Source organism: Prionailurus viverrinus, chromosome A1 (genome assembly GCF_022837055.1).
Source record: "Prionailurus viverrinus isolate Anna chromosome A1, UM_Priviv_1.0, whole genome shotgun sequence".
Classification (NCBI taxonomy): Eukaryota; Metazoa; Chordata; class Mammalia; order Carnivora; family Felidae; genus Prionailurus; species Prionailurus viverrinus.
In genome coordinates this window covers 15506940-15521086 of record NC_062561.1, presented here as the reverse complement: position 1 = coordinate 15521086, position 14147 = coordinate 15506940, and the positions used below count along the sequence as shown (strand labels likewise).

Genomic DNA, 14147 nt, shown 5'->3' with positions numbered 1-14147 from the left:
GGAGTAATTGATTAGTGAATCACAGAACCTATATAACGAGGACCTAAAAAAATGGACCCTCTAATTCTGTGTTTAAAAATCTTTGAGGCTGCCAGCCTTTCAACCTTCTGTATTCCTGCTGTTGGAAGTACAAAGAAGTTCAAATTTAGAATAAACTCTGTATGGTCATTGCAGTAAACATTCCTTAATGGTTTTACTTAGGGTATGTTTTCACATGGATTGGGAACAGACCTGTACAACCTATATAAATGCACCCAGAACACAATGTGCAGCCCACATTTCTAACATTCACCAAAGTTCTCAAATCTACATATTGTGTGAGCCAAGGGATTTCATATCCTTAATTTTAACAGTCTCATATTTTCATCAATTTGCATTACTTCGGATGCCAAGGTATAAATTATTTTTGGTAAAATATCATTTTCCTGTGGGGAAAAATCATAGCACTGAGCACTAAGAACATATTTCCCTCACAAGGAATTATTTATTGTATTTTAGCATTCAGTATGACAATGTGGAAAAGTGTGGCTGAATTGTGACTTTGTGCTGAAAAAAAAAAAGATTCTAGATACCTGAAGCTTATAAGCAGATATTTTCTGATTATGTAGAGATCTGTCTATTCAGTGTTCTCCTAACTCAATTGTTGTGTGGTATGTAGTGCCTCATTGTGTTCAATTGCTTTGAGCAAAAAGGTCCACTTGTTTAAGAAGTCAGGTTGAAAGCTGGTGAGTCATAGAGATTCCTTTGATAAAGAGCAAGTAGGTCCAAGAGAATTAGTGACAGTTGGGGGCACACACAGTCTACAGCAAGGGCATGGAGAGGAGTGTATAATAGTTCTCTATTCTCAAAAGAAGCTAAAAGGAATAGGTCCTGCCTTGGGCAGCTCACAGGTCAGGAAAGTGCAAACACTGAAAAGCCCTGACCTTTATGCAGTTAAATGACTTGGAAAATCCATTTAAACTTAAATTTTTTTTCTCTTGTTTTCACTGGTTTTATGAGGTATTATATAGCTTATATATATATATATATATATTTTTTTTTTTTTTTGAGAGAGAGAGTGTGTGAGCAGGGAAGAGGGGCAGAAGTAGAGAGAGCATAAGAGAATCTTAAGCAGGCTCCATGTTTAGCTCAGAGCCTGATATGGGGCTCAATCTCACAACCATGAGATCATGACCTGAGCTGAAATCAGGAGTCTGACACTTCACTGAATGAGCCACCCAGGCACCCCTAAAAAACATTTAAAAGGGAATTTTATTTGGTTTGTTACTCCCAGTGAATTCTGTATGGAAATATTAATGTGTGTGAGGAAAATGTAGTTCTATTTTCTTAGATTATCACTCATTTATTTGTGGACCCTTTATTGAAGGTATCTTATGTGCCAGGCCCAGGGCTGTGAGGATAACTTGCAGCTTTGCCTGCAAGGAGCTCTGTGTATCATGTGTGAGGGGAGACACATGAAACAGCACAGTGATGGGTGCTGTGTATTCCACCAACACGGGAACAGGGGCAGTATGAAACCCATAGGGAATGACTGACCCCTCCTGGGAGGGTCACAGAAGTCCCCTGGAGCACCTGACATCTAAGTGAAAAGGTATATATGTATAAGTATATATTTATGTATGTATTTTGGCCAGAATCTGTGCAAAGATCTGAGGAAGAGACAGAGAGAAAGAGAGAGACAGAGATTGATTGAGACTATAAGTCTTTCTTTCCATATTGATGTGGGTGGAGCATGTGGGCAGGACTGAGTGGGAGGACTCAGAGAGAAGGCTGGGATAGTAAGAAATAAGGAACTGAAGGGCCATGCCTGAAGGCCTTATAACCAATAGAGAAAATTTATCTTTATTCTGCATTTAGTGGAGAGTCACTGAAGGATGGTAAATGATGGATCAGATTCTCATTTTCTTAGGATGACTTTGGCTGCAGATTGTAGGATAGATTGGAGGAGAGTGAGAGAGAAAGCTGGAAGACCAGTGAAGGATTGGAGAAAAGTGGCCTGAAAGACAACAGTGGATAAAGGGAGATGTGGCTGAATTCAAGATCTTAGTAGGTCTGATGGTCAGGATTCTGTGAGTGTTAGAGTACCAGTGAGGCCTTAGGAGGAGTCAGCACGGCAGATACAAGAGAGAGGGCAGGTGGGGGGGGGGGCATTGGCAAGAAAATGAGAAATTTAGTTTTAGATATGCTGAGTTTGGGTCAGGAGGCAGTTGGATTATGGGTTGGCTGAGAGTTGTCAGGAGGAAAACGGAAATGAATTCCATGAGAATGGATGTGATTGTGTAGAATGAAAAGAAGAAAATACCAATGGCAAATATCTGGTGGACACTAACATTTAAAAGACGAGTCAAGACAACAGATGCAGAGAAAGGTATTGGAAAGCAGTGGCCAGAGGAATGCCTGGGGAACATGGGGTAATAAAGCATAGGGAAGAGAGAGTTTTGAGGTACGCTCAAAATTTGAGGGACGCTCCACAATGTGTCAGTGTTGCAGGCAGTTCAGACAAGGGAGCAACTGAGATGTGTCCACTGGATTTAATGACAAAAAAAGCTGGTGACTGTCAAAGAGCACAATGATTTCAGTCAAAGGTTGTGTGTGTGTGTGTGTGTGTGTGTGTGTGTGTGTGTGTGTGCAGAAAGCAGGCTGCAGTAGGTAGAGAAGTGAATGAAGCTGAGGAAGTAAGTGCAGGAAACCCTTTCAATAAAGTCTAGATCACAAGAGGAAGAGAGTAAGAGCCAAGATCCCATTGCTGCCTTGGACAATTTGCATTCACTCACTCAAGTGCCCTCCTAAGGACCAGCCTTTATCGACCGGATACTTTCTCTCCACAATTGCTTTGCCTGTTCCTGGCAGCCTTCGCCTCCCCTGACTTCCTGAGCTATTCTCCTAAGGTCTTGTCATTTTTCTTACTTGCCCTCTCCCTCCCAAGTCAAGTTAGGACAAGGGAGGCCCATCCAGAGAACAACGGGGTGTATTATAAGGAAATGAGGACTTTTAAAAACGCTACTCTTCATATATGATGACATTCTTTGACTAAATTACTGTGTTGAATTTGAGATACTGAATGTGGCATTAATGTAGGAAGAAAAGAGTGCTATTAAAATTAGAGTGAAATATTCTTACATATTTTAGTTATACTTTAGAACAGAAGTAGTACTAAAAGTAAGAAAAAGCCATTTTGTCACCAAAGCAAATATGATCATTCTAAATATTATTATTATTATTATTATTATTATTTTATGATGAGACAGTGAGCTGTGTCACAAATGATTGGAACATGAGTACTGATTTCATAAATCAGTTTCCTTCAGTGCTTTCTCATCATGGCAGTGTAATTGTAAATCAGATCTTATGGAGAAGCTTTTTGTAGATTGGAGCATAAATGTGCCCTGGGGGGGCGCCTGGGGGGCGCAGTCGGTTAAGCGTCCGACTTCAGCCAGGTCACAATCTCGCGGTCCGCGAGTTCGAGCCCCGCGTCAGGCTCTGGGCTGATGGCTCAGAGCCTGGAGCCTGTTTCCGATTTGTGTCTCCCTCTCTCTCTGCCCCTCCCCCGTTCATGCTCTGTCTCTCTCTGTCCCAAAAATAAATAAATGTTGAAAAAAAAAAATTTAAATGTGCCCTGGACTACTTAGTTTTGCTGGGATTACAAGTCAGGACAGTTTTAAGCAGCCCAGGTGCAGAAAAACAAACTAGCAGATGTTGCTAATTCTGAGCACAAGGTAGACAAGTCCCTAAATGAGAGAGCTGCTTGTTCCTGGGGAAAGGTGAAGAAGCCAGTGGAATCTCTGGAGAAGAGGAAACTTTGGAGTTAATGAAGGATAGCATCAGAAGGAAGGGGGAGAGAGGAAGGGGGAGAAAACACATTATTCTCGCAAGTTGGAGAGGACCCAAACTAGGAGGCAGCAAAATCTCTAAAGGGAGAAAGGAATTCAGGCAGAACTGTGGATTTCATTCAGCCTTGGAAACAGTGTAAGATAAATTGCCTGTATGGTCACTGAAGCAAAGAGTACAAATAAGCTAGAAATATTTTGCTATTTATATGGAACGGCTGATTGAGAGCTGCAGTAGGACAGACAGAAAAGTTTAAAGTCTCATAAATGTTGGGTTTACTGAACCGAATAGGATCCTTTTTCCTGTTCAGCCATTTATTCGATTCTTTGGCTTAATCCTACTTTCCTCGTGTCCTCATGAACATGTTCATGGCATATGGTATGCCCTGCTTTATCAAAAGTTCTCAATTCAAAAACTCAGTGATCCAAGCTGTGGTTACATATCTTCCAGTCTGACTTCTTTCCGCTCACTTTTCTAAGCAAGTGAATATTTGTTATAGCTTCTATGATGAAATAGAACATTGGAAAGCCTTCCAATTCAAGTAGTTTCCATCGAGTTTTTAGATGGTGCCTGTGAAATCACTGGGGATCAGTTCTCCTCACAGGCTTAAGGGCTCTAAAGGTGTCCTTCTGGGAGCAGAGGGAATTTGTTTCTGCGCGGTTGGTCTGTCTTTCACTCCCTCATTCATTCTACAAATGTTACTAAGTCATCCTATGTGCCAAGAACTGGGGGGAAAATAAGACTTTAAGGTTTGCAAAGCACTTTCAAATGTATTATTATTCCAACTTTAAAATAAACGTGTGAAGCATATGATCATGTCTTTCCCCTGGTTAGGAGCGCCCAGCAGCAATCCCCTGCTGTAGAATAATGCCTGAACCTAATGTGGCATTAGGTTTAAGCCCTGGCTGTCCAGCGCTGTCTTCCGCCAGTCTCTGGAAGAGCTATAACTAGCAATTTTGTCATCCCAGGGTCATCAGTGAGGCTCACCCTCAGACCCTCCGAGATAGAGGTGTATGGGGTAAGATGGAAAGGACGAGTGACCTTCTCATGCAAGCCCTTTGTCCTTGATCTTGGACTTCAGGTTCTCTCTCTCAGCCCTGCAAAAGTGCCCCAGTGGGTATCTAGCTACAGGCTGTGAAGTGCTATTCAGACACCAGGACACCAAGAATTAAGATGTTGTGCCGGGAGTGGAGGGCGGAGACATTTTGAAAGGTGGTCCTGTGGTGGTGTGCCTTCCTTCCTGTGTGTTATGTGCTAACAACATGGGCTACCATGTGGTTCCTCAGACATGCTAAGCCCTGTCAGACCTCCATGCCTTTGGACTTGGTGTGGCTGCTAGAATGCTTCCTTCAGCATTCCATATAGCAAACAGCTGGCTCAAGCATCCTCCACTTGGGAACAGACTTCCTTCTTCGTGTGTCTGCTGTACCTTATATTTACTTCCATTAGAGCTAATTTTATAGTTAGTAAGTTCTAATAGCAGTCTGTTCCCACTTCTAGCCAAGTAGCTGAGGCTGGGTTGGCATGACACCCGTGTGCATTCATTTCTATTAAGTTAAAATAATCACCGCAATATTTGGAATTGGATAGCGAAAGCAAGTGGTTAATATCATTTTCAACTCTCCAACCAGTTGTTTTCATGCATATATCCTCTGTGCAAGTAAGGAGAGCATGTTAGACCATATCAGCAGATGGAAGACAGAGCAAGAAGTCAATTCAATGTGTGAGGAAATCTATTTTTTTTCTGTTCCTTTTTTTCCCCCCGCATAAATCTGTGAAAGCTTTGTTTGGTTTATGGTTTTATGTTGGCTGACACTGAGTGATTGAAATCATGGGGTTCAACATTTTTACTCTGTAATCTTCAGATGATTGTCTTTTGTATTATAATTTAATTTGGGGGGGAAAGGGCACAAAAAGTTCCTCTTTGCAACTCAAATAGCATCTTCTCAGAAAAATCACCTTTTCTACCCCTCTCTAAACTTTCAGTCACATTTAATTCTTTCTATCCCATTTTCCCACTTTGTTTTTTCTCCTGTTCACTTAAATTATCAAACCTGTTATGTATTTGACTTATTTATTTTGTTACTGTCTGTCCTCCACTAGAATGTCAACTTCTTGAAGGGTTTTTGTCTGTTTTGTTTGCTCTTGAATCCCAAGACCAAAAAACAATGCCTGGCATATATAATAAATGATCAATAAATATTTGCTAAATGAATTAACACCTCTTCCTTTCATCTGAAATGAATCTACTGCAAGGAGGGTTTCCCTGTGCATCTTGCATGTATGTTCCCATGCTGCCGTGCTGCCCATGGAATTGAGATGTCTTTCTGTCCAGACTCCAGAAGCAGGACCCTTGCTCCGTATCTACAGGGTCAGCCTCAGGCATGTCAATGACAAAAGGGACTGTGTGGGACCTGGTGCCATAGTTAGGTAAGAGAGCAATAGCCTATGATCTTTTCTCCATTTTTAGCAAGTACATGTTTATACTGGTCTGGGACATATTATAAAGTTTAACATTTGGTTATTTATTTATTCCTCCTCAACCTGCCTTTGTGAGTAAACAGTTTCGCAAATATTTCTATTAAAAATGACTATTTCTGAATGAAAGGAAGAGAGGAGTAAAGCATAACGATGAAGTTGTAGAACTTAAAGCCTGATTTCCTTTTAGTGGAAGCCCTGATTCTGCCACTCACTAGCTTTGTGACCTTCCTCAGTTTCCACATCTGTAAAATGGGAATGGTAATTGTACCTATATTATGGAGTGTTGTGAGTGAACACATAAAGCACTTAAAAGATTGTCTTACAATGACTAACAGATGTTGGCAATTAATATTATTATCAGTAGTATTCCTGCTTGAATAATGGTCTTGAGCTAAGTTTACTTTTATTACTAGTGTTAGGCATGTCTAGATACTTTTAATTTTGTTACAACTGATATTATAGTAAATGAATCTGGCATTTTATTAACCAGAGTTCCCTCTGGACTGGGTATAAGAATGATGTTTATAATGATATGTCTGGGTCACTGGGAAATCTTGACTTATCTTCTGAATTCTCAGGGTAACTACAGCTCTGGGGTCAAGTGGATTTTAATGTTTGTTTTATTTTTGAGAGAGAGAGAGAGACAGAGCGTGAGCAGGGGAGGGACAGAGGGAAAGGGAGACACAGAACCCGAAGCAGGCTCCAGGCTCTGAGCTGTCAGCACAGAGCCCAACGCGGGGCTTGAACTCATTAACCTTGAGATCATGACCTAAGGTGAAGTCAGATGGCCAACCGACTGAGCTACCCAAGCACCCCTGAAGTGGATTGTATTATAAAAAGAAACTAGAAACTGCTTTTATGAAATGTAGTAATCCAGAAGTAGCAACGTGCAAAAATTCTTCAGTAAGTTTACATTCTTGAATGCAAGGGATAAGTGGCACAAAGACTACCCTAACAGTAAGGAAACAAAGACAGTTTGGGAACCAACAATATGCTGTGCGGCTGAGCAGCTCATACCGGGAGTCCAGAGGTGCTGCTTCACTGGGCCAACACTGGATGATTTGGGCAAATGTGCAGAGGCCTTAGTGTTGCTTGACTCTTCCGAATCTGATTTTCCTAAATCATCCATCTGATTGCAACCCCAAATCCCTCCAGCATATTTACTATGCTTCATAAATCAGATGGTGCTTAGCAGCAGTCTTGGTTCTTGATATGTCTCTCCACCATTACTGCTTACATTATGACACACTACTCTGTCCCTAACATGCACAGTCCTTGGGAAGGGGAAAGGCTGAATAAGTAAGTACATTGTTGAGAGAAACTGCTGTGCAACTTCTTCCGTTCATGGATCTTCACTGAGGTCACAGGTAGATTTAGATAGGGGGTAGGTGAAAGCAGTACAGTGGACTGCTTAAAGTCTTAAACACTGCTTAAAGATAAGACTGGAAGAGGGATTGAATTCATGAAGGCAAGGAGAGTAGATGATAAGCAGAAAAAAATGGGAAAAGTTGAACCTTCAGGGACCAAAAGTTCCAAGTGATGTTTGCTTGGTATTTGCATCTGTAATATTACCACGTAGAAAGCAATGTAGCGTTAGACAGTTTACATACAGTTTCTCCTTATCCTCACAACCCATAAGGAAATGACTCTTCTCTTTAGGTTACCAAGGTTTGGAGACTCAGGAAGATTGCCTGTGGTCATGGAGGTAGTCTTTAGGACTTGGGGATTTGAACAAAACTCTGAATACACACCCTGAGTTCTATGGCACGTAGACTTAGTTAAACAGGGCAGGCAGATAACTGATGAGAAACTTTTCAAAAATGCCAACTATTCATGAGAGGCTAGAATCATAAGGGTTAAGCCATAGAGTGCATAAAGAATGACAGCTTTTTCGGGAATGGAATTTTGAAAGGAGCAAAACTTTAAATGCTTTAATGCTTCAACTTTACTCCAGTATTAGAATATTAATTGTTTTATTGGAACATTAGTCACACATCATGTTGAAGATACTGGAATAAGAGATACCATGGACTGAAAATGATCGAAAGAACGTCAGCGAGGGCCAAATGCGGACAAGTGAGGAGAGGAGGGAAACGGTAGGAGTGCGTATGCGTGTGAGTGTAAAAGAGACAGAGAGATGGGAGGAGTGAGGGAGATGAGTATGTGGTGGAGGAGGAGGGGAAGGGAGTTGTGTGCTGACACTAATTCTAAGCTAAGACCGTTTCCATGGCTAGAAGATGAACAGATATGATATTTGTAGCTGGGAGAACAACTCTCCACCCACTCGTATACCCCACCCAGGTTGGATCTGAATAAGGCTTTTTGTCCATCTCTAGTCTATTTTCCACAAAACAGCTAGTGTAATATTTCTTAAATGTAAAGTTAGTTATTTAACAGCTCTGCTTAAAATCCTTCTGTGGATTCCCACTGCACTCAGAATAAAACCTAAACTCTTACTATAACCTACCAGGCCCTACATAATCTGCCCTTACCCACCTTCAGTTCACTGCTCTGAACCACAACACTCTGACTTCTCTACGCCAATAAGCGGAGAACTTTCCTGCCACAGGGCCTTTGTACATGCTACTCCTGTTTTTTTTTTAATTATTTTTTTTAATGTTTTTATTTATTTTTGAGACAGAGAGAGACAGAGCATGAGCAGGGGAGGGGCAGAGAGAGAGGAAGACACAGAATCCGAAGCAGGCTCCAGGCTCTGAGCTGTCAGCACAGAGCCCAATGTGGGGCTTGAACCCACGGACGGTGAGATCATGGCCTGAGCCGAAGTCAGACGCTCAAACGACTGAGCCACCCAGGCACCCCCATGCTACTCCTTTTGAGAGAATATTCTTCCCAACACACTTCAGTACTTACATATGATCTCATCAAAAAGGCTCTCCCTGACCACCATATTTTAAGTGACTTCACCTTGTTGTCTGTCATTCCACCATTTTATTCTCTTCATAGTGCTAATTGCAGTTGTAAATATGCATATTTTTTGTTCTTTTGTTTTGTGTCTTTCTCAGTAGATTGTAAGCTTCACGAGGGCAGGAGCCGTATCTATTTGCTATGTCTAGTGACAAGGGCCTTCTGTCTCCTTGCAGTGTTCAGGATGGCAAAGACCCTACTTCAGAAGGGCTCTTACCTGCATATATACAAAAGCAGTCAGTACTTGCAGTGGTTTGGTAAGGTCTTCATATAGTCAAATGTGACTACAGGGATCAGTGAGCTCTGTTGCAGTAAAAAGGAGCATTACTAGCAATTCTCTCTTTTAAAAGGGTGGATGTGTAGACACAGATTTGGAAGAGAAGGATGAGCATGGGGCACTACTGTACTCTGCTTGACATTGAAGGCAGGGTTAAATTGAGGTTGATGGACTTTGAGAACTGAGGTGTGCATTGAGATATGTTGTTTGTTCATAGGAGGGCTGTGTGTGGAAGAGAACATATGCGTGGGATTCTCTGTGTGTATGAGTCTGTGCACACACACAGACATGTGTGGGATTCTAAGAGCTGCCCACTGGATAACTAGAAGGAAAGAGAAGCAGTTGTTCTCTCACAGATGGAGAGATTCTGAGGAGAGCTGGTCCTGGGAGGCTCTGAGCCTCCCTTCCACTCTTCCCCCACAGCCTCCCTTCCCTCCAACACCCACCATACCCCTCCACACACAGCCTTGGCATCCTATCCTGAGTAACTCAGGCTCTGGGGAATGTGGTACTGGGGGCTTGGGTCTGTGTGCTGCACCAGTGGGGATGGGTCCTAGAGGACTTTGCAAACCAGAGCGGGACCTGGCAATGGCTTGAAGTGGCAGCCTCTCCAGGAAAGGCAGACCTGAGGCAGAGCCAACTCTAGAAACTGGCATTTCTCCTTGAGAATGTTTCATTTTTCAGTTGTGTCATTGTTTTCCTTTGGATTGTGAGAATACAATGTAAAATGTTTTCTCTCATTTTATAAATCCTGTCAGTTAGCCCTCAGTCGTCTGCCATCGTCTGTTATATGCACATGGTCTTATGAAAATGGTGTTGTGGGGAAGAAGGGATGTGACCTCCTCACGTCCCTCTTGCACTGAGCCCAGTACGATGGCCATAGCTTTCCACTGAGGAGGGTGGCCTGGAGTTCAGACCCTTGCAGGAAAGTGAGAAGGTTTGGGGTGGGGGTGCTTTAAGCTGTGCATAGGAGGGCAACTTAGCTTGGAGATACAGCAGTTGTTTCAGGCAGTAAATGAGGGGTGAGAGCTCTTGACCTCCGCAAATACACTAGAGCAATATATGGGACCCTTCCTTTGCCACCATGTGTCCCACTGATCACAAGCATCACCCAGGGCCCTTCTGACAAATACCAGTTTTCTGGCTCCGCTCCTGAGGTCTGGGCTGTGGCCTGGACACCAGAGTATTTTCCAAGTGTCTAGGTGACTCTTCTGACCAGGGAAGTGTGCGACTCACTGCCCCAAGGGTGGGGGACTCTTGCGGGGTGGGGAGAGGCTGAGATCAGGGTCACTCACTCATTAGGGACCCTGCTTCAGAGAGGATGTGCAGACAGAGTGATGGAAAAGCCTCCCTAAGAGGGAAGACCACCTCACTGAAAACAATAAGAGAAGAACCAGGCTTTCAGTGGGCTCTACTTCTTCATTTATAAACCAGTCCTCCAAGCTTTCTGAACTTCCTAGACAAGTTCATCTCAAATTGTGCAATCTGTTATCTTGGCAAGCTTGACAAGTCCTAATACACATTTGCGAATGTTGCTTTTAAATACTCCACTTAATCTGGAGAGCAAGAACCACTGCAGCAGCAGGGAGGGGGATCTACCTGCAGATTTTTTTTTTAAAGGCAGTTTTACTTTCAGAAGTCCTTGTATCTCTTTCAGAAGGAAAGAATATAAAGTTACCCTTAGAACAGATGGTACTCAGATTATCCTATTGTGTGGCAAACTTGTTACTTTATTTTTTTTTAAATTACTTGATCCATATCCTTTCTTCCTCAATAACCAAAATAGCACAAAATTAACCAAAAAAGCAAAGGTGATAACACAGATGCCTCTGTTATCCTGTAGTTTTTACAGAATTTTTAATTGGGAGCGTGTGAAAAAATATATATACATTAGTACACACACACACACACACACACACACACACTCAGAGACAGCTGATAATGATCTAAAGTAATGGAGTTCTTCTAGTCCAGCATTTACACTACATGATAACACTGCAACACATTGCCATGCTTGAAATGGCAGCAGAAACCACGTTTTCACTAATTATGCATTTTAGGACAGCAACTCTGTGCAGGTCTTATGGTGTCTGGGAACATTTTTCATATAAATAGTTCAATGTGGTCTGATTTAAAGTGAAGCTTATGGATTTAAGAAAAACAACAACAAACAAACAACCTTCAGATCCTCATTACCAGTCCTCATCTGTCTCAGCATTTTGGAATGACAAAAATACACCTTGTAAAAATGGTGGATTCTTTATCCCATTCGAGTTACTAGACAGTGTCGCCTGCACAATCAATCCAAAGGATGTAGTGAGACTCCACTACTGAAGGTTAGAAAATGTTTTGGACAAGAAATGATCAACTTGCCGTGGGAAGATGGGGCATGTTGATGCAGTGGGTTCTGTAGGCTGATGAATTTCATTGTTTATGCTGTGGGCCATTTATTATTTTTAAAATTAAATTAAAGTTCTCACTCTAAAGAAGCTGTAGTTTATTTGCTTTGTTTTTAGGGGGAGCTTGATTTCTTCCGTCTTCTAAGTCTGTGCTCACAGGTATGCCTCACTTCATGAACAAAGCCCCCAAGTTCAGTGTTTGGGTGAACATAGTGTGGGGCTCCCAGGATCACTAAGTTCTCAGCAGCTACACAACTTGAATGTCTATAATTTCTAATAAAAACCCACATCCCGGGGTTCTAATTGAAAGTGTTATGTTAACATAGAACAACTAATTACCAGAGACATGTCACATTCATGGAGTATATAATAATATGTAAAATAGCAATTTAGTCCCTTAAGTTTTGCAATCTAATGTGGGTGAACAAACATCTGACATCTGGGAGCCTTAACAGAATTCTGCACTAAAATTATAAAGACTATGAAACTGAATAAAGGAACATGCTTACATGACTGCTAGGAGTTATTACTGCAGAAAACAGAACTAAATGAATATTTTTCCATATGCTTAATTTCCACTAATAGAAAGTATAGCTATAAAATAAAAACTTCTTAGTGTCTCTTAGGGTGTTTCTCTTAGTAACAGCAATTATCACAAAGAATTCTACAACAGTAGGAGTATTATGACTATAACATAAGTAGAAAAAAAAAAAAACCAAGAGGCAAAAATACATTACAGACTGCATCATAACACATATTTGTCTTGCTATTAAAAGTTACTCTTCCAAAACTTTTCCATAGTGACTTACTCATCAATAAATGTGATTTTCATTTATTAAAGTGAAAACATTTAGCATATTTTGCCTCCGGTTATAGGAATGTTATACATTAAATCTAAATTGATTTTTTTTTTAATTTGATGTTTCCACTTTATCTTTTAAATATGGAAAATGTCTTCTAAGTAGCTCAGACTTAATTTTGCCAGTTCCTGCCAGCTCAGTTGGTTTCACAGTTTTGTAAGGGAAATGAAGGGCAAGAGTCTGTATCCAGCACCCACTGTGAGGCCGCCTCGCGTGATTTCCGCCTCGGGTGTCCAGCAGAGTGAAATGAACTGATCCACCCTCAAGAAGTCCGCTCCGGATTGGTCAGGTGGTTTGTGTGAAATTCTGCCCCTTAAGGTTTGCACACATTTCTCTGAGTCAGCATCAACTCCTACATTCACAAATGGAAAGCGTCATGACTGGAAGGAGAGATTAGGGGTGAAGGAGGAGACACAGGTCTCATTGGTTGGAAAAGAAAGGGGGTTATTTGTTTCATGAAGCAACTATTTCATGTGATACTTCCCGCAAGGGAAAACCGAGGCTGCTGCAGCATTCAAGAATTCTTCTGTTTTCTTCATGAGGAAAGGTTTGAGAAAGTGGACCTTTGAGAGGAAATACTACAGACTTCCAAATTGGTGAAAGAACTACCAGCATCACTTGGGTACTCCGGGTAGGAGGAACTGGAAGAGATGATATTTTTGAGCCTCTGGAGGGCAATGATTAAAAGCAGAAGCAGAAACGCTAAAAGGCTAAGGAATATGGACACATAGATGTAGACATTTGACAGGTGGCCTGAGGAAGGGTCTACCGATGTGGACAGGGATGTAGGAAAGAGCTCAAGGAAAGTTCCATTCTCCACGTTACCCGAAAATACAGATGAAGAGCCAGGTTCAGACATCTTTCATGGAGGGTCAAAGAACGCACAAGTATGTTAAAAGTCAGTTTCACACAGGGGTTAAAATGGACAGAATCAGCATTGTTTTGTTTTGTTTTGTTTTTTTATGATAGAAAAGACTGCAGGCAGTTAAATCAGCACAAGGAAACTTCTTGGATTTCAAACAAAGGCAGCAGGGGATCAGGTGTCCATTGGCCCTGCAAAAACAAACAGACAACAAAAAAGAACAACTGAATGCGTTATTCACAAAATATCACACTTCAGTCTTATTTCCAGTTTTCACTTAAAGAAGGGAAGGGAATGAAATTACTTCTCCAGGAACAGGTAATGCTTATGATATTACAAATGATGATATAAAAATAAACTTTTATTTCATTTTACCGCTGCAGTACCCCAGGTACCAGGATTCTCCAAGGAACTAAAATAAGTAAAAAGGAAAATACATTTCTGATGTGTTCCATCTGCTGTGATTTCAACAGATGCTCCAAGTGGATGATCTGAGAATAGGACCCAGAAAGTCA

At 41.5% G+C, this 14147-nt stretch overlaps 1 protein-coding gene across 1 annotated transcript; it reads right to left on the bottom strand.

Moving 5' to 3' along the window:
- Positions 1-13305: 13305 nt before the first annotated feature.
- SERTM1 (serine rich and transmembrane domain containing 1) lies at positions 13306-13629 on the bottom strand. The gene has a single exon (XM_047828621.1). It carries the CDS (start codon positions 13627-13629, stop codon positions 13306-13308), a length of 324 nt encoding a protein of 107 aa, XP_047684577.1.
- Between the last annotated feature and the right edge of the window lie 518 nt (positions 13630-14147).